The sequence below is a fragment of the Boleophthalmus pectinirostris genome, unplaced genomic scaffold (genome assembly GCF_026225935.1).
Source record: "Boleophthalmus pectinirostris isolate CB_2022bp ecotype Guang Dong unplaced genomic scaffold, ASM2622593v1 HiC_scaffold_19, whole genome shotgun sequence".
NCBI lineage: Eukaryota > Metazoa > Chordata > Actinopteri > Gobiiformes > Gobiidae > Boleophthalmus > Boleophthalmus pectinirostris.
This window is the reverse complement of record NW_026571140.1, coordinates 4501314-4526856: the sequence shown is the minus strand read 5'-3', so window position 1 is coordinate 4526856 and position 25543 is coordinate 4501314. Positions and strand designations below refer to the sequence as shown.

The following is a 25543-nucleotide window of genomic DNA, read 5'->3' as shown; positions in this document are numbered from 1 at the left end:
TGTTCCACCTTGTGATGTCATGTGGTGATGCAGACACTGCTCCAATGTGTTTTTAAACTCTGTACACCTTCACTTGAATCATTTGGATCATTTCAGCCCTGGAATTGCCGATTTCTATTAAATAAAAGGTAAAGGGTAGCTGTTAACTTGAAAACTACCACTTCATGACATCATGAGGTGGAGCAGAGCATTGTGAGCTTTGGAGATGTAGACGGACTATTAATAAAGGGTTACTCAAACGTGTGAAAGAAACAAAACACAACTCCAGATTTGTTTCTTACGAGGCAACAACATTCTAACCTGGCTTAAAGGTGCACTGCGGAACTTTTCTGATTGCGGTTACACAACTGCATGTTATTACTGTGCTTGGATTAGGGTTGTCAGGAATGTTCCACACTATGACATTAACTTATCTATCAAATATTTATTCAGTTGCATATGTTTTATTGCTCAAAAATACATTGAAAAAGTGTGGGCTCGCATCTTCACAGATCTTACCCATAACTTGGTGGCATTGTGGTCTCCATGGAGATAGAAAAGTCGAACGCTGTGGAACATTCAGGAAAAGCAAAAACATATTTAAATATAATGAAGACAAGCAGGTAGAGGTGACACAATGCACCTTTACAGCTCACAAGAGTTAGTTTTGTGTAATATCGGACCTTTAGTGCTCCTTGATCTAAATCCATTTTCATTTTTAAATCTAAATTCAATTGTTTTCCAAAATCGTTCCACCCTCCCACCCACTTCATCCAAATAACTCTTTACCAGGCCTCATAACTGACCAGTGACCATGTGCGATGTGCGATGACCCCACCTCCATTATCGGCCGCTACGTCGTTTAATTAAGGTCGTGACATCTTTCTAACAAAAATTACAATTGTCCTCATTAAAATCAGACTCTACGAGCAATTAAATCAGTTCCATAATTCATCTTGGGTTGAATGTGGAGCTTTGGTTGGCGAAAACGGTCCCTGTCAAACTCCAGAGCCTAACTGCTTCTGACAACTGGGCATCCATTATGAACACGACGACAAGTGAGTGGCACCGGTGGCATGTGTGAGTGTGGTTATGGATTTGAAACAATGAAATTAGCGTCTGTGTTGAATAAATGTTTAAAAGTCCTGTATTACGCAGAATTGACTCCTGATTTTTGTCCTTGGAGATTTTAACACTTTGTCTGAAGTGTTCCACAGTGGTATTAACGTAAATTCCGGATTATAAGACGCTACTTTTTTCTCACAGTTTGAACCCTGCAGCTGATAAAACGATGCCACAAACATGAAGGACGGATTCTTTGTTTGGCACATTGTCCATTCATATACAGTCGTCCTTCACTGTATCGCGGTTCACCTTATGTGGGCTCGCTGTTTCGCAGATTTTTTTTTTTGTGCAAGTTTGCATGCCTTTTTTTTACAGTGTATGAACGTGTATTGCCTTCCTCCCGCTGGGTCCTGATTGGCTAAGGAACTCCTGTCTCCTACACAGTACAGTACAGAATGCGTTCAGCCAAATTTAAATAAATGTTGGATTTCTAGCAGTGTGATTCTGAAGTGTTGTATGTTTGCAAGTTTTCTCCCCGATAAAACCCATAATGTCGGTGAAACATTTTGCACCAACAAAGGCTCCTGCGGTCGCACCCAAAAGGCAGACAAAGATACAAACCATCGCACAAAAAGTTGGCCTTCTGGACACACTGAAGGAAGGTACAAGTTCCGCGCTGTAGCGGATTTTTGCACCAGGTCGGGTACCCGCAAATAGTTGCTGAAACCAGGACTTAAAGCGCAATCGGGCTACGGCCGTGCTTACCTTCGTGAGGTGTGGATCTGAACCGGTTCTTTCTCCTGTGGTCATCTTCGAGCCCGTTCTGACAGTGAGTCATGTTTCAGTTCTGGTTTAGTCCTTGTTTAGTCCTCCTCTTCGGTCCTGGAATCAGTCCTGGGTTAGTCCTGGTTTAGTCTTGGTTCAGTCTGTGGCGTATGCAGCGCAAAAGTTTGATATAATCTCAGGTTAACGGGCTTGTGCGGGCAGATGCAAGCGGGTGCTGTGTTGTACTGCGCAGGTGCGAGTCTCCAAAAATGGACCTGTGCGGGTCTCTGCGCTGTAGGCTCCATTAAGAAATAAATGAATTTTTGGTTCGTTACATAAAGAAGGAGAAAAATAACAAAGGGCGACAGCAGCAATAAGTTTTAAGAAGGATGTAAAAAGGATTGTAACTGTCCTGTGTGAGAAAAGTGTATAAAGAGTGTGGTGGTGAGAAGTTTGCGATGCTGTTCATGGATGCACAAATATTGAGGTGAATTGAGATACTAGTACTACGTATTAAAAAGTTGAATTGTGTTTTTTTGTATTTATTACCGGCCTTTTTAGATTACTTTATTGTGCATTGAGGGTTGTTGTGTTTGTGATATAAAGAGATATTTTTCAAAAGCAACTTCACTTAGTTTTTTACATTTCAGCAACAAGTGACATAGAAAAACAGAAAAAAATTATAATAACAAATTTCTGACAGGCGTAAGGTTGGAGAGACTGATTGATTAGTCTGTCTATGTAAAGTAAAAGTCTTTAAAATAACATTTGCACGACCGCAGAGTGCCCGGGTGCTTTTATTTGACTCTCTTTTACATACAGGTCACATTGCAGGTTTGTCTAAGCCGGTTTCGTGGCCTTACCTGTCACTGCTAAGCAAGAAAGAGAGAGAAAGAGAGATTTAAATAGATTTAAAGAGAAAAACAGTGAGGAAGAGAGATTTAAAGAGAGAAGTAGATAGATTTAAAGAGAGAAAGAGACGAGAGAGTGTATTAAAGAGATAGAAGTAGACCAATTTAAAAAGAGAAAGGGAGAGGTAGAGAAATTTAGAGAGAGAAAGTAGAGACTTAAAGAGAGAGAAGTAGACAAATTTCAAAAGAGAGAGAGAGATGGAGATTTAAAGAGAGAGAAAGAGAGGAAGGTAGAGAGATGTAGAGAGAGATTATTTGGCTCTCGCTGCTGTCAGTCTGAAAATTTTAACATAGAAGTCAGACAGGAGTATAAGTCACAGGAAACACCCAAACCATGAAAAAAAGTATGACTTATAGTCCAAAAAATATGTTACTAGTGTTTAAGTCTTCAAATCAGAAAATAAAGTCGTGGATAAACATGTTGGTACCCCTCTGGCAATGAAAGAAAAATCAGCAATAAGCACTGAAATAACTTGAAATTGAGAAAAGCAATAATAAATAAAAAAAATATTGAAAATTGTCCAACAAAAATCAAACATTGCTTTTCACCTGTGGTTTAAGAGAATTATTAGAAAAAACTAAATAATGACATTGTCCTGTTGGAAGACCCATGACCTATGACCAAGCTTTCTAACACTAGGTAACACATTTCATTCCAAAATACCTTGATAGTTTTGAGATTCCCTTGTATCTTGCACAGATCTGTGCCAGATGCAGCAAAACAGACCCAAAACAAAACCAAGCCTCCTCCGTGCTTCACAGTAGGGACAGTGATCTTTTCTTGCTGTGCTTCATTTTTGCATCTGTGAACACAGAGCTGATGTGTCTTGCCAGAGAGCTCTAGTTGGGCCTGGTCAAGCAGAAGTATAGAGCAAGGCCAAAAATTCAACTTAATGCATCTGATATAAAAATGTATTCAACAGATACATATGTACTCTAGTTTATCAAACTGTTGACCTTTTTTTGTATCATTTTTGGTTTTAAAGTTCCATACGTTTTAAACAGACCATGTATGAAACATGGAACAAAAATTATTTCCCAAATTTCAAAGACCTGCAAATCATGTAAATAAATGGATGTATTTCACCATATCTTGTGTTATTCCATCTTTGAACTGTTGATGAAGGTACACGATTTTTTATTTTTTTATATATATATTTAAAATGATAAAAAATTTCTTGGAAGGACTGACCTTTCTTAATAAAAAAAATCTCATTAGTCAAAAACTAAGAGGTTTTTCAACCTAATCTTGTACCATATGGTAGAAAACTATATGAAGCAAATATTCAAACCAGTTTGTTAAGGATATGGAAGTGAGAACCAAGAGTTATCACTGTTTGGATTTATTGCCCAAAAAGTGCTGCATATTTCATTCCCTCCATTACCAACATGAGTTTTAAAATTTTTTGTCAACAACTTGAAAGAATATCACAGGTTAAACTTGACCCTGTTGGAGTGTAACTCTTTCCTACATTCTGATACTTTACTTATTTCAATAGTCCCTCTAGTTTCTGAATAAGAGTTATTTGAATGTAAAAAATCTGCCTGTTTCCCTCCGTTACCACTTGACTGGACCCAGTTTTGCCTCATCTGTCCAAAGGATAGTCCATATGCACTGTGACAAATTCAAGTCTCACTTTTTTTTGATTTGCTCTCAGCAGTGTTGTCCTCACATGAAGTCCACTTTGGCTCAAACAGTGATGGATGGTGCGATCTGACACTGATGTACTTCAGATTATAAATTGCACTTTTTTTCATGGTTTGGGTGTTTCCTGCGACTTATACTCTGGTGCGACTTGTATGTATTAAAATTTTCAGACTGACAGCCATGAGAGGGCGCTCTAGTCTTGTGTGTTAGGATCTAGTACTACTTTTACTCCTGTACCACTGTCACTTCACACTCTACTGCACATGCCTCCTGTAGAAAAAGTCGCTGTCTTGCCGCAAATAGTGAAATATGCAGCCAAAAGTGGTAATCGAGCAGCAACCGGGCAGGTGCACCATGAAACTTTCCTGGAAATCACTGGATGAATCGACAAAGCCTGAACTTCAATGACAATCGAAACCATCCTGTCGGGATTCAGAAAGGCCCAAATAATTCTAACTGGAACTGATGCTGAGTCTGATGACAGCTACACAGAAGAGGAAGTGGTGCTCCGTTTACATCATGGATCTATGGTTTTTGCCCTTCGAGTTCACATTTAATTTGTTTGGAGGTTGTTCTAGACTCTTTGGTTCCATTCGTATGATCCATCTCTTGTATTTGTCATCAGTTTTCCTGTTGCAGCCGTGTCCAGGGAGGTTGTCTTCAGTCCTGTAAACCTTAAACTTCTGAAGAACATGTGTAACTGTAATCACAGGAACATCAAACTACTTGGAGACAGTCTTATGGCCTTTATCTTTAACCTGCTTGTCTATCATTTTCTTTCTCGTCCTCTGACACAGTTCTCTTCTTCTCTTTCTCTGGTCCATGTTCAGTGTTGTGTCCATCATGTCTCCAAACAGCACAATGACACATGTCGCCCTTTAAACAGACAGACTGACTGAGGACAAGTCTGAAGAACCTGTGATGCAGATTAGAGACACACTGAAGTTTAACATGTCCCTGTTGTTCAGTTACTTACAATCTTTTCTAGGGGTACCATCATTTTTGTCCAGGCCAGTTTCATTAGTTTGCTTTTTTTAAATAATTCTGTTGAACAACAATTCAAAAACAGTGTTTGATTTTCATTGGTTATTTGTCAGGAAATTTGTATTTATAATAACTTTTCTCAGTTTCAAGTTATTTCAGTTATTTCAGTTTCATTATAAGAGGGGTACCAACAATTATGTCCATGTCTGTATGTCCAGTGTATTGCACAAATAAGCAACAATGAAACTGCTGTGCAAAAAAATAAAAAATAAAAATAAAAAATTTGCTAAAAGAAAAAATACTGAGTGTATCGCCACAACATTCCACAATAACAATACTTTATCACCAAATTTAGTATCATGGTATATCAGTATTTTTGCACACCCCAACACACATGTAGCCCATATTTAATAGTGCCTTTAATGAAATGTTCTCTTAAGCCTCAAATCATTATTCTGTTAGTGGTTCCAGACTGCTACACATGTCTGTTGTGAACAGACTAATTGTCAGCATCTAAAGGGTTAACCTTTTCCAAGTGATTGACATTTAGTTCTCAACCAACGAGCTGTTCTTTAGCTGCGCACTCGTCCCGCCCCACGACTCCACATGCGCAACGCCACCAGTCACCAAGTGTTTTTCACCTTTCTTCCAATTTGAGCACATGAGACACTGGCAGAAAACTGAGACTGAAAAAAACAAATACAGACAAGAGAGGCTAGAGACGCCATTTTGAGCTTCAGCCTTTTCCCTACTGTGAGATCTGTCAGGGTTTTCTTTTGCTGGGCAGACCTGTCGTTGATGGCGAGCCACCCCCTTGGATGAACTGGTCGATCATCTACTGCACGGTGCAGTGTGGTAAACCCCATAGCAACATACCCCTTCCACACCTTGTCACTTGCTGCCCCTTCCTTGCACACATTCCCCTGGATCATTGGACGTTAAACTTACCTGGAATTCATAAGGACTTTTGCAGACTATACACACATGTACAAGCAGGAAGTGAACTTGGGGTGGGGTAGAGTCCTTCTTCCATAAAAAGGGTTTGTTGTTTGATTTGTTTAATAAATTTAATGTCAGTCAAGTTTGGATTGAACCAGATATTTTTGTTAAAGTAACTTGAATGTAAATTTGAAAAGGGTGCACCCAGGTAAGAATTTGTGACTACTGTGATTGTAAAGAAAGTTGTTACTGAGAAGTGTTGGTACCAAAAAGAGATGATCCTGTTTACAATTCATTTTGTTTTCTATTTTAGTACAAGCCGGCATTTAAAACTGTTAAGTCTTTGTCGGAGTCTCATTCACATCATTGCTCCTGTAAGTAGTCGAATCTTCTGGTCCAAACGATTAAAAATACAGTTGGAGTGGAAATTTGGGTTTAAATTTATATTCCGACTGTAACAAGAGTGTTACAGGGTGAAGTGTCTTGCCAAATGACACTGTCTGCATCTCCAAAGCTCTATAAATGCTCTGTTCCACCTTGTGATGTCATGTAGTGGTAGTCAGTGTTGGGAAGGTTACTTTTAAAATGTATTCCCCTACAGATTACAGATTACATACCGGAAAATGTAGTCTGTACTCAAGGTGAGTAATGTAATCTGAATACTTTGGATTACTTGAGCAGCAAAGACTAGGATATCGTAACATAAGAAGTTCTGTCTGCTAAAAGACCGTGAAAAGCCAAGTCTTTACTTAACCAAATTAAAAATATTATTGATAGAAGAGGAGGAGACACGGTCCACACAGCTGTTAAATCCTGTTTGAGACATACTTTAGACCTGGTTTTAGTCCTAGTTTAGTCCTGGTTCAGTCTTGTTTTAGTCCTGGTTTAGACCTAGTTTTAGTCCTGGTTTAGTCCTGGTTTAGTCCTGGTTTAGACCTGGTTTAGTCCTGGTTTAGACCTGGTTCAGTCTTGTTTTAGTCCTGGTTTAGACCTGGTTTTAGTCCTGGTTTAGTCCTGGTTCAGTCCTGGTTTAGTCCTGGTTTAGTCCTGGTTTAGACCTGGTTTAGTCCTGGTTTAGTCCTGGTTTAGACCTGGTTTAGTCCTGGTTTAGTCCTGGTTTAGACCTGGTTTTAGTCCTGGTTTAGTCCTGGTTCAGTCTTGTTTTAGTCCTGTTTAGTCCTGGTTTAGACCTGGTTTAGTCCTGGTTTAGTCCTGGTTTTAGTCCTGGTTTAGACCTGGTTTTAGTCCTGGTTTAGACCTGGTTTTAGTCCTGGTTTAGACCTGGTTTTAGTCCTGGTTTAGACCTGGTTTTAGTCCTGGTTTTAGTCCTGGTTTAGTCCTGGTTCAGCCTTGTTTTAGTCCTGGTTCAGTCTTGGTTTTAGTCCTGGTTTAGACCTGGTTTTAGTCCTGGTTTAGTCCTGGTTTAGACCTGGTTTAGTTTCCGGCAATGAGTGGAATTACCGAGGGGAAAAAAAGGAATATAGTCCAAAACGGGAAAATACCTGTGTGTAATCCATTTATTTCAACCAAGTAACTGTAATCTAATTACCACTCATTCAAACAGTAACTGTAACTGAATACAGTTACTCATAAGTTGTACTCTGATTATGTAACTATGGTACATGTAATCTGTTACTCCCCAACACTGGTGGTAGTTTTCACATTAACACCACTTTTTACCTTTAGTTGAGTAGAAATTTGAAATTCCAGGGCTGAAATTATCCAAAAATTCTAGTGAAGATATATGGGGTTTAATATCACGACTGGTCCTTTATAAATCCAGCGTGTGATTGTTTCTGTCCTAATTCTTTTTGAGTACAGATATCTGTTTCGTTCAGGGCCCCGAGAGGCGTTTTCAGCTCCCCTGCATCCGTCAGTGTGTTTGCCCCAGGACGGCTGGAAGTGCTGAGGGGAGGCTGTCCCGCAGACTGATGCAGGCCTCAATCTGACAACGGCCCCGTTCTGTTTGAGCCCAACCTACTTATTCTGACCGTACATTTCCTGCGGCTGTCACCGCCGCCGCACCTCCTGCTATCTGCCTCTCCCATGATGTGCGACACAAACCACTCTGCCCTATCAGCCTGTCACTGCCCGCTCTCTGCTCACTCACACACATCTCTCTCTCTCTCTCTCTCTCTGTCTTTCTTTTACTCACGCTTTCATGTTCTTTCTCTCTTGCTCTCTCGCTCTTTGTTTCGCTCTTGTACTCTTTTTCTCAACCTCTCTTTATCTCTTACGCGCTCCTTTTCTGTCTCATTTTTCTTCGTCATCTCTCTCGCGTTACTTCTCTCGCTTTCTCGCTCTTTCGCTCTCTCTGCCACTTTTTCTCTCTCACGCTTTCTTTCTCTCTCATTCTTTCTGTCATTTCTCTCGCGTGTTCTGTCACATTACCTCTCGCGTTTTCTCACTTTTTCTCTCTCTCTCTCTCACGCTCTCGCTTTCTGTCTGAATTTTTTCTCATCATCTGCCTCGCATTACCTCTCTCGTTTTCTCACTCTTTCACTCTCTTTCGACCTCTCTCTCACGCTCCCCCTTTCTGTCTCACTCTTTCTCGTCGTCTCTCTTGCATTACTCTTTCTCTCGCTCTTTTTCTCTCACACTCTCGCTTTCTGTCTCACTTTTTCTCGTCATCTCTCCCACATTACCTGTCTTGTTTTCTAACTCTTTCACTCTCTCTGCCACTTTTTTCTCTCACGCTCTCTCTTTTTGTCTCACTCTTTCTTGTCATCTGTCCGGTATTACCTCTCTTGTTTTCTCACTCTTTCACTTTTTCTCAATCTCTTTCTCTCACACTCTTGCTTTCTGTCTCACTCTTTCTTTCTGTCATCTCTGTCACACTCTCCCTCTATCTCTCTCGCATTACCTCTCTGGCTTTCTCACTCTTTCTCTCACTCTCTCACTCACACACATCTCTGTCTCTCTCTCTGTCTTTCTTTTACTCACGCTTTCATGTTCTTTCTCTCTTGCTCTCTCGCTCTTTGTTTCGCTCTTGTACTCTTTTTCTCAACCTCTCTTTATCTCTTACGCGCTCCTTTTCTGTCTCATTCTCTCTCGTCATCTCTCCAGCATTATTTTCTCACTCTTTCTCTATCTCTCGACCACTGTTTCTCTCTCACGCTCTCTCTTTCTGTCTCACTCTTTCTCGTCATCTCTCCCACTTTACCTCTTTCGCTTTCTCACTCTTTCATTCTCTCTCTCTCTACCTCTGCTTCTCTCTCATGCTCTCTCTCTGTCTCACTCTTTCCATCATCTCTCTTGCACTCTCACTCTCTCTCTTGCATTACTTCTCTCTCTTTCTCACTCTTTCACTCTCTCTCAACCACTCTTTCTCTCTCACGCTCTCTCTTTCTGTCTCACTCTTTCTCATCATCTCTCTCGCAATCTCCCTCTCTCATATTACCTTTCGCGCTTTCTGGGTGAGCTTTCTGTTACTCTCTTGACCACACTTTTGCCTCTGTCTCTCTTTGTCTCTCTCTCTCTCTGTCTGTCTCTCATTCTCTCTCTCTCGCTCTCACTCTTTCTTTCGCTCTTGCACTCACTCTCTTGCTCTCTCTGTCTCTCTCTCTTGCCCCTCTTTCTCTCAAGTTCTCTCTCTTTCTGTCTCACTCTTTCTCATCATCTCTCTAGCACACTCCCTCACTCTCTCTCTTTACCTCTCTGGCTTTCTCACTCTTTCTCTCACTCTCTCTCTCTCGACCTCTCTGTTTCGCTCTGTCTGTCTCTCTCTCCCACTCTCTCTCTCTCTCTCTCTGTCTGTCTCTCATTCTCTCTCTCACTCTTTCTTTCGCTCTTGCACTCACTCTCTTGCACTCCCTGTCGCTCTCTCTTGCCCCTCTTTTTCTCTCAAGCTCTCTCTTTTCTGTCTCGCTCTTTCTCGTCATCTCTCTCGCACTCTCACTCATTCTCTTGTACCTCTCTCGCTTTCTCCCTCTTTCTCTCACTCTCTCTCTCTTTGACCTCTCTCGCTCTGTCTGTCTCTCTCTGTCTGTCTCCCATTCTCTTAATCTCACTCTCTTTCTCTCTCACGCCCTCTCACTCTCTCTCTTTCTCATAATCTCTTGTAATCTCACTCTCTCTCATTACCTCTCTCGCTTTCTCACTCTTTCTCTCACTCGCTCTCTTGACCTCTCTGTTTCGCTCTCTCTCTCTGTCTCTCTCTCCGTGTGTGGGGGGGTCTCGGTTTAAAGGGGAGCTTCCTGGCCGGGGAGATGCAATCACGGGCCGAGATCTGATTGCGCCGGAGGAAATAGACCCAGAGCCGAGCTGATGGAGAGATGACTCCTCTGTCACTGCGTCAGCCCGTCCCCCGCTAACCTGAGGCCAATCAATCACTCCGGAGAGAGGGGGAGGGAGGAGAGAGAGACAGGTAGAGAGAGAGAGCTGAGAGAGAGTTATAGAGTTATAGAGGGAGAGGCCGTGACAGAGATATTTAAAGAGACAGAGAGAGTGCAAGAGAGAGACATAGAGAGATTTAAAGAGAAAGAAAGAGAGAGACAGAGAGATTTAAAGAAAGAGAGAGACAGAGAGATTTAAAGAAAGAGAGCGACAGAGAGATTTAAAGAAAGAGAGCGACAGAGAGATTTAAAGAAAGAGACATGGAGAGATTTAAAGAAAGAGAGAGACAGAGAGATTTAAAGAAAGAGACATGGAGAGATTTAAAGAAAGAGAGAGACAGAGATTTAAAGAAAGAGAGAGATAGAGAGATTTAAAGAAAGAGAGAGACAGAGAGATTTAAAGAAAGAGACATGGAGAGATTTAAAGAAAGAGAGAGACATAGAGATTTAAAGAGAGAGAGGAGCATAGAGAGATTTAAAGAGAGAGACATAGAGACATTTAAAGAAAGAGAGACAGATTTAAAGAAAGAGAGAGACACAGACATTTAAAGAGAGACAGATTTAAAGAAAAAGAGAGACACAGACATTTAAAGAAAGAGAGAGACAGATTTAAAGAAAGAGACAGACAGACATTTAAAGAGAAAGAAGACAGATAAAGAAAAGAGAGACACAGACATTTAAAGAAAGAGAGAGACAGATTTAAAGAAAGAGACATAGAAATATTTAGAGAAAGAGACATAGAGAGATTTAAAGAGAAAGAGAGACATAGAGAGATTTAAAGAGAAAGAGAGACATAGAGAGATTTAAAGAGAAAGAGACATAGAGAGATTTAAAGAGAAAGAGAGACATAGAGAGATTTAAAGAGAAAGAGACATAGAGAGATTTAAAGAGAAAGAGACATAGAGAGATTTAAAGAGAAAGAGAGACATAGAGAGATTTAAAGAGAAAGAGACATAGAGAGATTTAAAGAGAAAGAGACATTGAGAGATTTAAAGAGAAAGAGAGACAGAGAGATTGAAAGAAACAGAGAGACATAAAGAGATTTAAAGAGAGAAAGGGAGAGAGGTAGAGATTTACAGAGAGCAAAAGAGAGCGATATTTAGAGGTAAAGAGAGAGGTAACGATAGAGGGTGCGAGAAAGAGATAGAGAAAGAGGCAGACAGAGAGTGCAAGAGAGGTACAGGGAAAAAGAGACGGGTAGAGAGAGGTAAAGAGATAGGTTGAGAGAGAGAGTGCAAGAGCGATAGACAGAGCAACAGAGAGAAGTACAGGAAGGAAGGACAGAGGTAGAGAGAGTTAGAGAGAGATTCAGAGAGTGCAAGAGAGAGGAGGAAAGATTTAGAGAGAAAGAATGGAAGAAAGCACGAGAGACAGAAAGGGAGAGGGCACAAGAGAAAGAAGTAGAGAGATTGAGAGTTGTAGAGAGATTTAGAGAGAGCAGGAGAGAGAGATGGATAGATGGATGGATGTTCCTGGCCTGGTGCTGCCAGTTTTAGGCACGTTTTGTTCTGAATGATACGAGAATTTTCAAGAGAAGATGTTTTTTTGAGAGTCACGTGATACAAATTAGCGGGCGTCGTTGGATCGTCTCAAGATAAAGACGGAGGATTTTCTCGCTCTGTAGTCTTGTTCCAGTCCCTTCTGGATTCAAACAGAATGTGGAAGAGACAGGCTGTTCAGGCAACAAAAAGACCACAGTATGACGATATACCATGAAGTCACCTATTTTTATGCTTAGAACAAAGGACTTCTGAACTACAAACATGTTGTTGTGCTCTGCCTTTTTGGTTTTTGTTTTTTGGGAAAACACAGATCTATTATCCAGATTAAACAAGTACATTTTGTGTAGATTTTATGTCTACATCAGATAACTCTTTTTCTGATTGTTTATGATTTTATAAACAATCAGAATATTTGTGGCTTGTTAGGTGTGTGTATATTGACCAAAAGTTTGAACTCAAGTCTGCGAGAAGCTTTTTCCCAGTAAAATAAATGTTCTGTCAAAACCAAAACACCCATTCTACCAGGGCATTTTACCAAGACCAACTAATCAACACTAAACTAAACTAAATCAATCAACACTAAACTAGTATCAAAACTACTCATTTATTAAAGAGGTGGTATTATTATGCAGAACTGACTTTTTGAGATGACTATGTTGTAACAGTTTTCCCCATCAGAACATGTTTTTGTCATCTGTGCCCCCACATGGTCATTTTTCATGAATATACAAAAGCAGGAAACAAAATGAAGCATTAAGTGAATCTGATTAAACATGTTAATATGATTTTTTTTTTTTGTAAATTTAAGCAATAATGGTCCAATAAAGGTCCAGTCCTGGTCCCTAGTGCAGCTCTGTGTGTGAGCTTTATAAAATGAAATCGTGTCATTCATCTGAGTCAGTCCGGTGTCGGTGTTTGAGTCGGATCAGATGGAGCTGTAGTGCACATTAGCATAGTAAATGGCTCATTAGTTGCTAGCATTAGCAGCTCCTGTCTGACAGTATCTCTGTACCACATCATGAACTATCTCTGCTGCTGCAGTCTGCTCTCCTCACTCTGAAGGATTTATGCTCACCAGAGGAGCATGTGACAGGTTTACAGGTAACATCTGCACACTGGCTGAGTGGTGCACACTCATGCTTCACAGCGAGGTTCTGGATTCGATCCTTGGCTTGTTCTGTGTGTGAATAAATGCAAATGAGATGAATAAAAGTTGTAGTATTAAAATGTAAAACTCAGTTATTAGGGATGAATCTCCTGGTGGAGAATGTTTGAAATACTGGTCCTGGATGATTACATTTGACCTTTTCTACCACAGTTTAGAATCTTACTATGGCCCAAACGGAAACAGAAATATTCATTTTTCAACCAGTCAAAAGTTCCAAACAACATGTGCAGTGCATATTGATCCCCCTCTCACTGTTGATCTTTCATTTCTTGTTGTCAGTAGTGTTTGTGCAAGGCTTATCTGTGCACTTGTGTTTGCAGTGTCCGGATGTGTGTGAGGAGTCGGCCTCTCCGTTCGTCTTCCTCTGCTCCAGCCCTCAGGAGCTGCTCGTCAAGTTCCCCATGAAAGGAAAGCACAAGATCTGTGAGTCCTGCTTCTCTTCACACATGTCTGTCTGCACTCTTGTGTCGCTGTGTCCACTGTTTTTCACAGCACATTGAAATTTAGTTTGAGTTTTAGTCCTTTGAAGATTTTTACAAGAGGTAAGATAGATGGGATTTTGTTGACATCATTTCATTCAGTTATTTGTCAGACTGTATGGTGTAGTACAGCAGTATTTTCAATGTTTGCATTGACATAATTATTAGCACAATTTATGAAAATGCATTTTCTACTCATTTGCATTTGACATCACGTTCTGATACAACATATCATGTATGACATTCTGATATGACATCACATTCTTCCTTCTTTTTGTATGGGAAGATTAAATTCTGCCCATTCATGAGAATTCAGTTCAACAGTAACTGAATGAAAATGCTGCCCTGACATTTACCACGCACACTGGTGACTCATTAAAAAGGATCACGTTTTATTCGCCACATGTTGAGCGTCAGGAGTAGATATTAAACTGCTGCCTCCTGTGTCCTGATAAACGGGGCTTGATTTGCTTCACCCTAAGGAGCGGCATAGTGTTATTTAACTACACAACATTTGAATTTGCCTGCAGCTTTATAATCCGAATCTCTGCTCAGACTTGTGTTAAGGAGCTTTGTTTGGTCATTTTCTGGGATGAAGTTGAATTTGATGTATGTTTTCTAGTGTGTGTTTTCTAGTGCTGTCATAGATTTTAAAAAATGAATCAGATTACTCACACTTTTCCAATCTAATCAATCATGATCAATCACATGCACAGTGATTTATATTTATTCAGTTTAGCTAGAAGAAAGTTGGCGCAGAGAACAGTCTATGAGGTTACTAGGCCTTGAGTTGACTTAAGGAAGGTTTGGTTGACTAAAGACATGTCCTGCTGATCGATTAATCAACTAAAAGACAAAAGATCTCAAAACTATTCCGTATTTTATGTATCTGACCCAAAGTGCATTCTCAAGACGACACCTGCAAGAAGAGTTCATGCACAAACAACTATTTATGAAGGGAAAAAATGCTAGATAACTATGCATTTATATAAGGACAGATTAAAACTTGTGAATCATGAGTTTAATCTGCTTTTTTACTTTTTAGAACACCACACTTTTCTAGTTTTTTACTGTTTACTGTTGACCAAATCGTATTCTAAACTTTTGATTGATGAAAGTGTCCACCTTTGGCAGATAGAACAGCTGAACACACTCGCGGCTCGTTCTTTTTACAATAGAAATCAAATATTGTTCAGAAAGTTCTTCCCGAGTCTGTCGCAGAAGTTTCCATAAATGTGTGGCACTTGTAGGTTGCTTCACTCTTCTGTCCAGTTCATCCCAAACCAGCTCCATGGGGTTTAAGTCTGGACACTTCATGTTTTCAAGCTTTACCATCTTGTTCTTTTTTCCGGAGGTAGTTTTGGCAGAGCTTGGACTTGTGTTTTGTATCTTTTATCTTTTTTTTAACCTCTGTCTGTTCAGTTCTTACCTTTGTATAATTTCAAGCTCTTCATTGGACTTGCTCGACTTGAATTGCAATAAAATCTAATAAAAAATTAGGGTGTTCTAAAACTTTTGAACGGTAGTGTATAATCAAAACTAATACACATTTTGATAAAGTAAGACCAATTAATCGAATAAATGACTAAAGCCCTACAGTTTACAGTCTACAGCTCTAGAGTTTACGGCCCAGCAACATCCTGTGCCTGCTGACCCCAACCTCTCGAGTCAAGATAAAGGTCCTACATTACACAAAATGGACTCTTGTGAGCTTTTAGACATGTTAGAATGTTTTTACCTCATCAAAAACATATCTGGAGTTGTGTTTTGTTTCATTCACACATGTTAAACCTGAGTAACCCTTTATTATTATTCTGTTTACATTTCCAAAGCTCAAAATGCTCTGTTCCACTGCTCTGTGATGTTATGAAGCTGTAATTTTGAAGTTAACAACTCCTTTTACCTTCAGTTCAGTAGAGATTGGGAGATCCCAGACTGAAATGATCCAAATGATTCTAGTGAAGATGTATGGAGTTTAAAAACACAGTGGAGCATTTCCTGGGTTGAGCTGTAATGCGGTATTAAGGTATCTGGCGGGATCAAAAAGTAAACAACGGTATTGGTTTCATTACCGTCATTTAAAAAATCTATCACGTAAGGACCTAATATAATGTTATGACGAGATGGCAAGTCCAGCTGCAAGTGAGTTGGTCCCAAAAAAAAAAAAAAAAAATTAGTACTTCTACAATTTGGCAGCATTTTGGCTTCAGGTCGAATGAGAGGCGAGAGCCAGCAAATGTTGACAAGGCTGTACGCAAAATATGTATGAAGACGGTGACGGCAAGAGATGGAAACTCCGCAAATCTCAGGGTTAGTGAAAAGTAAAGGAACGGAGAAGATGGAAACTTTAGTAAAAGTAATTTATTGTTTTATCATTATTCGTTTCACGTTGTAGTTCTTCTTCTTCACTTGCCGCTTGATCGGTCCGTCGGAAAATAGAGTCCCGCGGTCACTTCCGTTGTGGCTTTTTAATGTGTTGTGGCTTTTTAATGTGTTGCGGCATTTGCGTTTGCGTTGTGGCATTTGTATTTGTTGTGGCGTTTGTATTTGTTGCGGCGTTTGCATTAAAATAGAGTCCCGCGATCATTTCCGTTGTGGCTTTTTTTGGTTTGTTGTGGTTTTTCGTTGCATTGTCGCACTTGTATTTGCTGCGGCGTTTGCGTTTGCTGTGACCCCTCTCGGCTTCCGTACAGAACAGACTCACCATCAGCAGAACACCCCTCTGTCGCAGAAAGAACACTCACATTCCACTGAGTCATGTCCTTTAGTCCGACAGAATCTGAACCGCATCAGCGCACAATAACTGAGCTGTTTTTTGAGCGCTTAGTTTTTGCAAATGAGCCATGCGGTTTTACGCTTTGTTTCTGTAAAACGTAAACAAATGTGCTCAAAGCTGTGTGGATAGGGAAGACTTTCGGACACAGATTGTTTCCGATACAGTGATACAGTGATTCGTTTTAGTGTAAACGGAGCCAAAATCTTCATGAACAAGCAGGTGACAGACCCTCCACCAGAAAAAGCTGCGCAGTGCACCTTTAAAAATGTCCCTCATCCTCTCACAGTGTAAAAATCAAGTACTGCAGCTGTAAATGAACAGTAAAATAAACATTCAGCTCTTCTTCCCTCCGCAAAGTGTCAGCTGCTAATGAACCGCTAACAGTGCCCACCAGGACGTCACACACACACACACACACCGACACTTTCCTCCAAGTTCTTCGGCGTAATGACTGCACCTGCAAACGTAATCCCTGTATTTACCGCTGTCTCCCACGCGCGTTTAATGGGAGCCTTAAGAGCGGGGCGTACGAGGAAGTGAAGGTGGTCCCGCTCACAAGTCTAATCCCCTCTGACGCTCACTGCGCTACTGACTCCGCACCTCCATTATTACCGCGTTATGATAAAGGCAGGACCAGAGGAGCCGTAGATAAAAGTCACACGGAGTTTTATGGGGAGTGTAACTTGAAGGGCGGTCAAGAACATTTCACTACATCTGCTGTTATTGGGCCTGTAAACTTACTATACTTGCATGGTGCTTTATTTAAAGAGCCTATGACAGATTGGACTACTTATTTTACTAAAACACAGTTAAGATCACTATATTGCAAGAACATTCATACTCGTTTTCACAGTTTGGCCAATTTTAGGTTTAACTCTTTCCCCCTATTAGGAACAACCCATACATATATGACTAGGCTTACCCATAGAACATAACTGCATAAAAGAAAACAGACTTCCACGAGTGATTATAAATGATTCTCACACTCATGAACTTAATTGAAACACAGACATATTAGGTATTTCGGTAACACTTTATAATAACTACACCTTATTTAGCCTTAATAAAGCATGAACAAAGACTTAATTAATAATGATTCACACTTAGTAACTACTTAATTACCACCTGAATTAGCACTTAACTTGCACTTAATTCACCTGTGCTGTAAATAGTTACTCATAAGTATTTCTTACTTAATTACTCATGAACTAACCATTTGTGTGCATTTGTAAATGTATATTTAAGTACAAATTTGAGCATTTATTAATGATTAGTAAGCCAGGAGAGAATGATTTACTAGTAATACATTACTGTTTCTCTGGAATTTGACCAAACTTAACAAATGCTTAATAAACATAATTAGTCTTCACTTTAGAAAAGCTCTCAGAAAGACTTAACTAACAGATAACATCTGCCTGAATGATCATTGCATTGCATTATTAGTAAATCATTCTCTCATAGCTTATTAATCATTAATAAATGCTCAAATGTGAACTTAAATATGCATTTGTAAACATGCAAATGGTTAGTTCACGAGTAATTAAGAAGTATTGAGTTACTATTTACAGCACAGGCAAATTAAGTGCAAGTTAAGTGCTAATTCAGGTGGTAATTAAGTAGTTACTAAGCCTGAATCATTATTAATTAAGTCTTTGTTCATGCTTTATTAAGGCTAAATAAGGTGTAGTTATTATAAAGTGTTACCGGTATTTCTGGAAACCTTAGACTCTGAACTCTTCATTTCTGGATGTTTAAATGTGATTCAACTCATTTACAGGTTTATAACAGCTCACTGAAAATGAGAGTTTACCTGGTCAGGTGCAAAATCCAAAACAAAAAACTACATCAGCATCTGATATCTGCATGTTCTGAGTATTATATTCATTAAAAAAAATTTAAATATATTTGTCAAAGTATTTAAACAGATTTCATATCACCAGATAAAATATAGCCAAGTGTACACCTGTTTTTACCTGTTGTACACCTGTGTGGACCTAATTCATTTTTTCCATTTAACTTATTCGACTCATTTAGCTTATTATAATGTCATAATATAATAATAAAACTCTTCCTTGTCAGTGGGGGTTCAGTATTTGTCATCTTGGTTACTTTCTCGTGCACAGAGCTCCACATAAGCGTTTGTTTCTGTAGTGATTCTGTCATCCATCGCATCTTGGAAAAAAAGACTGAACTATTTCAAAGGACTCGCCTGAGCAACATCCAGATTTTGGGGCAATTTTGGTTCATAATTTTGGAAGAAAAGTAATTATTCTCTAGTTTTAGTTTTCATTCCGGTTAACGAATACATGTGATGTGTTTTACACTTAAAGACTTTACCCATGACACCATCAAAGGCCTCTGGAGTCTTCACCTGTTGCCCCCTGCTGCTGTCCTTCCTTATCTCAGCTGTACTTGAAATGCATATTTTTTGAAACAATGACCACTGTTTTACCAAAAGGAGGTTTATGAGGGTTCTTTGTTATTGCTGTGAAATTGCGCCAAATGTTAATCTGCATACTTTCCCCACCTCTTTGTGTATAAAATGCTTGCTATTAGGGATGGGCATTCGATGAAATTTTCTTAATCGATCGTCGGAAGAATTAACAATCAATTATCGATTAATCATTAACGTTTTTATATTAAAATGATCATCGTTATTATTACTATCTGCACTACTAATTTGCATAAATAAATTCAACTTTACGACATATAAACCGTAACGACTCTAGAGCCACATCAGCCCGTTTGACATTATAATGTGTTTAATTCATTTTTGCGCAACTCTCACAGAAACAAAACTTAAAACCACATCGCTAATTTGCATAAACTTAGCGAAGATAAAACTACAGCTCTTGTGCGCTGATGTGGTTCAATTTCTGTCGGATTAAAAGACATGACTCAGGTGAATACAGGTTAGTGTGACCAGATTTGTGTTTGTCAAAACCAGGACACTGTACGGGGGGAGGGAGGTTGGGACTCGTCATCGATATTGCGCGACTCTCACCTGGTAAAACTTTTTTCCACTGGACACCGAAACATATGTGCTGCTTTGTACACTGTGCACATGGACTCACACTTGTCCTGAACGCAACGGAGAGCGTGGAATTTCTTGTACAAATCATCGTTAAATATGCATTTGTGCTTCGGTACGTTGCAGACTGACCCACTGTTTGTGTCTCGCTCCTTCTGATGCAGAGACACATGTACAGACCTGTTTGGTCACACTACACACAACAACCTCCATTCGGTTTGTCGATTAAAATTAACATAATCGATGAAATTCTTAATGATCAATTATCGATTAATCGACTAATCATGCCCATCCCTACTTGCTATACCTTTGCTCATGGTCAGCTTCCTCCAGAGACACCATGCATGTCTGAAGCTCACCATCTGCCTGCTTACAACTTCCAACCAATAAAGACACCACTACAGCAAACCAGATATAAACATGGAATTTTTCTTCTTCAACATAATCGAGTATAAAGTCCCGGATAGTTTGTTTGGATATCGCAGGTCTTCATACAGACGCATCACCAGCATTCTCATCTTCGTTTCACTCTCCGAAAGTCCGTCGCTATTGCTGTTTTCCACTTTATAATCAACTTCATCATCACTTTGAAATCTATAAAAGTCACTTTCTCTAAACTTATCCATAAAATATGCCCGCTCCTCATTATTTCTCAAACTGTGCGCCGCGATCTTTCCATTGCATGTGTTTCATGTTGTGGTTTTTCTGAAAGCTACAATCGTCACTACTTCGATTAACTTCAGAAAAAATCTGCGAAAACGTATCCTTGAATCCTATTGGTCAGACGAGTGTGGGTTGTAGCGGCCCCGACATATCACAGCTTCTGTTTACATGTGAAAAACCAAGCCGTTTCTAATGGTCGTCAAATCACGTCTTTACTGAAACAGCAGAGGTGTCAAAAGATGTCTTTAAGGAAACAAGGGGAGTCGTCAAATGTCGTCTTCATGGGGGAAAGAGTTAAACTTTTTACTTTCTGGTTGGAAATTGTGACATTACACTAGGAAATTCCATAACTTTTACCTAACAAAATGACTCTAATGTACACAGAAATGATTATCTGACAAATACAAATATAAGAAAACACCTTTATTTTGTTGAAATCATGTTTAAAGTATCTGAAAAAAGAGTTCTGGATAGATTTCTCCCTAGTGCGATGTCTTCAGTGTGTTTAGAACTCTCTACTTCCTTCAACATTTTTTCTACTTTTCTTCACAAACTGCTTCTTGATCGGTGTAAAACTATCACTCATGTTATTATAATAGTTATAATCCCACCAAATCAAAACTCTGGATTCTTTTTTTCAGGCAGAACAACAGTACATAATAATAACATCAGTAATTCAGGGAGAAAATAACTGAAGCACTGATCTAGTATCCAGTATATGTTACATTTACTCACAGTTGGAGCTCAGACCTCCACTGAGCATCTGGTGGCATTTGAAAGACCCATTTGAGAGGCATTTGAGAGATTGTCTTTTCAGAAATAAGCAAATAAGCTTAATTCTATGTCTTGGCATGGAAATGTCTCAAAGGGACTAGTTATATTGTCCATAGATGCTCAGTATAAACTTGGAATTGGAATCTGGACACAGCAAATCAGTCAAATCTACTGTCAAATACAAAAGGTTAAGTGTGTTCTTTGTAATAAGCACAGTATTATTGTATTACCAGATTGAATTGATTAAAAAATATACAACTGATATGATCTACAAATCAATCTGTCGCTTTAAATACAACCAGTTAACGGTGCGCTGTATAACTTTTTGGTTGGTTGGCTGTTACCTGCTTGTTTCTGGGTCCAGTCAAGTGGTAACGGAGGGAAACGGAGGCAGATTTTTTACATTCAAATGTCTCTTATTCAGAAACTAGAGGGACTATTGAAATAAGTAAAGTATCAGAATGTAGGAAAGAGTTACACTCCAACAGGGTCAAGTTAAACCTGTGATATTCTTTCAAGTTGTTGACAGAAAATTTAAAAAACTCATGTCGGTAACGGAGGGAATGAAATATGCAGCACTTTTTGGGCAATAAATCCAAACAGTGATAACTCTTGGTTCTCACTTACATATCCTTAACAAACTGGTTTGAATATTTGCTTCATATAGTTTTCTACCATATGGTACAAGATTAGGTTGAAAAACCTCTTACTTTTTGACTCATGAGATTTTGTATTAAGAAAGGTCATGGTAACAGAGGGAAAATTGGCCAAGCAAGTAGGAGGTGCAGGATTTTACATCATTTGTCGCTTTTTTCTTCTGAATATTACTTCAAAATGAAAGGAACTATTTCAATAAAATATGTCAGTCCTTCCAAGCAAATTTTTATCATTTATCATAAATACATTTTTTTTGAAAAATCATGTACCTTCATCAACAGTTCAAAGATGGAATAACACAAGATATGATGAAATACATCCATTTATTTACATGATTTGCAGGTCTTTGAAATTTGGGAAATAATTTTTGTTCCATGTTTCATACATGGTCTGTTTAAAACATATGGAACTTTAGAACCAAAAATGGTACAGAAAAAAGGTCAACAGTTTGATAAACTAGAGTACATATGTATCTGTTCAATACATTTTTATATCAGATGCATTAACTTGAATTTTTGGCCTTGCTGTTTACTTCTGCTTGACCGGGCCCTTCTGTGGATATGTCATTGCTTCTTTCCTGAAATGTTCAAAAGGATTAGCCTGATTAATCAGTCGGTTTCGCTTCGTGGAAACCATCTGACCTCACAGCATTAGGATTCGTTTGCTCGACGGTAGGCAGGTACTTTTTTAATTTAACCAATAGAACGTCTGTCTTCGTCTACATCCATCTCGACCGCTTTGTTTACTGTTGTGCTGTACCACAAAAGGGACCCTGACCGGCACTTGAGTTTGAGAAAGTGACGTTCTGACCTGTAACTTGGCCTAGTTTCGTCTCTATGATAAAAGGTTTAATGCCATAGTGTGAAACATTCCAGACAAAGCAATAACTTCTCCCTGAAGGAAAGTAATTTGTTGGTATTTGTTAACAGCCAAAATGGTGAAATTAAAACACCGGGATCATGTAGACCGGATTTATTTCTACAATTTCTTGATGTAAAGCCAATCACAAACTTGTCACCTACCTCCTGTCTTCGCCCACTGCTCTGTACTTTCTTGTAGTGCGTGATTAGCATGCTAGTTGCTTTTAGTTTCTCTCAAACTCATCGCGGTGACTTATTAGGATGCTCAGAATGCATAAGGTAAGCGAGGAATTTTTGACGACGGTGAAGTTTTGATGTCACGTCGTTGGAATGCTTCACCAGACCGCGGGGCTGGCAGAACGCAGCAGCTGACGCAAAGATTACACGAGGTTCTCCGGGTCCTGGGGGAGATCGGGCTCTCCGGCAGCAGCAGTGTGGCGGTAATTACACGGCACAGCTTGTACTGTTTGTAGCGCGCTCATAGGCTGATCTTTGGAGAATGTACTGTCAAGTCATGAGTCACTTGTTTACATGCACACAACTGAAGTACTGCCCGACCCGCATTAAGAGCAGAATGTGGACATCTAATGCTCTGAAGAAGCCAGGAGAACATATGTACTCTAGAGAATGTACGATATGAAAACTATTGAGTGTAGAGATTAGGGATGGGCATTCGATGAAATTTCATTAATCGCTCGTCGGGAGAATTAACGATCGATTATTGATTAATCATGAACATTTTTATATGAAAATTATCATCATTATTATTACTACTAATCTAAACCATACTACTACCATACTACTAAACTATAACCACTCTAGATCCACATCAGCCCATTTGACATTATAATGTGTTTAATGCAGCTTTGCACAAGTCTCACAGAAACAAAACTTAAAACCTCATCACTAATTTGCGTAAACTAAGTGAAGATAAAAAACTGCTCTTGTGCGCTGATGCGGTTCAACTTCTTCTAAAGGACAGACTCAGTGGAATACAGGTTAGGGTGACAATATTTCCGTTTGTCAAAACCAGGACAGCGTGTGAGGTGGGGCCGCGTCATCGACATTTTGCTACTCTCACCTGGCAAAACTTTTGAATGTTTTCGGTGAGTTTTGAGGTCCCTGGCACCGCCACTGGACACCGAAACATATGTACCTGCTTTGTACACTGTGCACATGGACTCCCACTTGTCTCGACCGGGACGAAAAAGCGGGGAATTTCTTGTACAAGTCATCGTTAAATGTGCATTTGTGCTTCGGCATGTTGCAGGCTGACCAACTGTTTGTGTCTGCTCGCTCCTTCTGATGCACAGAGAGCTACGAAAGATGCTCAGTTTAATGGCCCAATTAAAGATCATGAAAACCTGAACATTTGCCTCACTTTATAAAAAAAACCCTGGACGGCCAGGACAAGATGTGGAAAAAGGACATGTCCAGGGAAAAACGGACGTTTGGTCACCCTACGCTACGCACAGCAACCTACATTCAGTTTGTCAATTAAAAATTAATGTAATCGACAAAATTCTTAATGATTAATTATTATGATTAATGATTAATTAAATGTTGTCCATTTTTGTGTTTGACCATGTTTATTTGTTACACGACATAGTGATATGGCACCTGTTATAGGAGCGTCTGGAACAGCGAACAGATCCAGTGGTTGAGCGCGTTCATGCGCTGCAGTAAAGAGCAACGTTTGTTACTTCAAACTCCAGGTCTTGATGGGAACATGTGCGGGATACATTTGGATTATTTTTCAATGGAGAAATAATACACCACGATAAAGAAGGTTTAACGCGACAATACAGCTCCGGCAGATTTGCGTCTCTCTATGGGAGTGAATGGAAGCGAGAGGAGGACACGCCCCCCCATGCTTCCAGGTGTGGCCCCGCCTTTACCAGTTACGCTGATCACCAGACAATCCGGACAGGAGACTCAGCGCTGTGCAGCATCAGGCGTCAATGGGTTAATACGAACATTTAAATGACCAAAATGCAGAGTCTCACAGCAGCAGCCACAGAGAGACGAGACACAATATTCCAATGGAAGTCAGTGACTAAAATCACTTTTAAGGACAATTTTGTTAGAGACTTAATAATCCATTTTATTAATTGATTTGGTTGTATTTGGTTCAGCAATGGTTTATTCAAGTGCATTTTTGTTCACAAGTCCTTGCTGTGAGACACATTAGGCTATTTTTTGTTAACAAGTCTATTTTATTTAGACCTGTTGTTTTTGGTTGTCTTGCAGTTCCTGTGTTAAAAAAAGTAAAGTTTATTGATCTTTGAAAGGATGTATTTGCATTTTTATTCCCTGCTCATTATATTAGTTTAAATTGGTCTCAAAATGTCAATATTATCATTTATCACAATAAATTCTTGGTCAATTAATCGTCCAGCAAAATCTGTTATCGTTACAGGCCTAGTATGGCTCTTCTCTGATTGGCTGGTGCCCGGACTCACACTTCTGGGGTTCTTGTAAACCGTCTAGTGTATTCTGATTCCTGACCTAGTCGCCGGAGAGAAATGAAATTGAGGAGAGTCACTAGGTGGCGCCAGCCTGACTAAAGGACTATTACATTATTTACAGTCACAATTTGGAAACTGTTGATCATTTTGCTACATATTATGAAATTGCATTTTTGTGCTGTGCCAGCCACACATCAGCTGCTCAGTCCTCATCATCTTGGCCTTTGTCACCAGAGATACTGTATAATACTCCCTACAACAGAAGGATAGCCAGACTTGATTTGAATGGATGATACTATTACAACGTCTTGGCTATAAATAAACTTAGAAAACGAAATCTTAAACATAACGATCTTAACTGTGTGTTAGTAAAATGAGTTGTCCAACCTGTCATAGTTTCTTTAAAGCTGCTGCATGCTGTTGGTCTAAAAATAAAGGACTATAAATTATATTATAAGTCATGGGGACGTGATTTTTGTCCTCTATGTAAGTGTGTGTACAGATTTTTGTACCCACAGTGTGTTAAATACCCAACTACAC

At 39.5% G+C, this 25543-nt stretch overlaps 1 protein-coding gene across 1 annotated transcript in view; it reads left to right on the top strand.

The window, feature by feature from the left end:
• trip4 (thyroid hormone receptor interactor 4) overlaps positions 1 to 25543 on the top strand; it is a 275020-nt gene that overhangs the window by 80763 nt on the left and 168714 nt on the right. The window contains exon 12 of the mRNA XM_020928190.2: positions 13616 to 13718. Coding sequence (XP_020783849.1) covers positions 13616 to 13718 — 103 coding nt within the window. The remainder of the gene's footprint in view (positions 1 to 13615; positions 13719 to 25543) is intronic.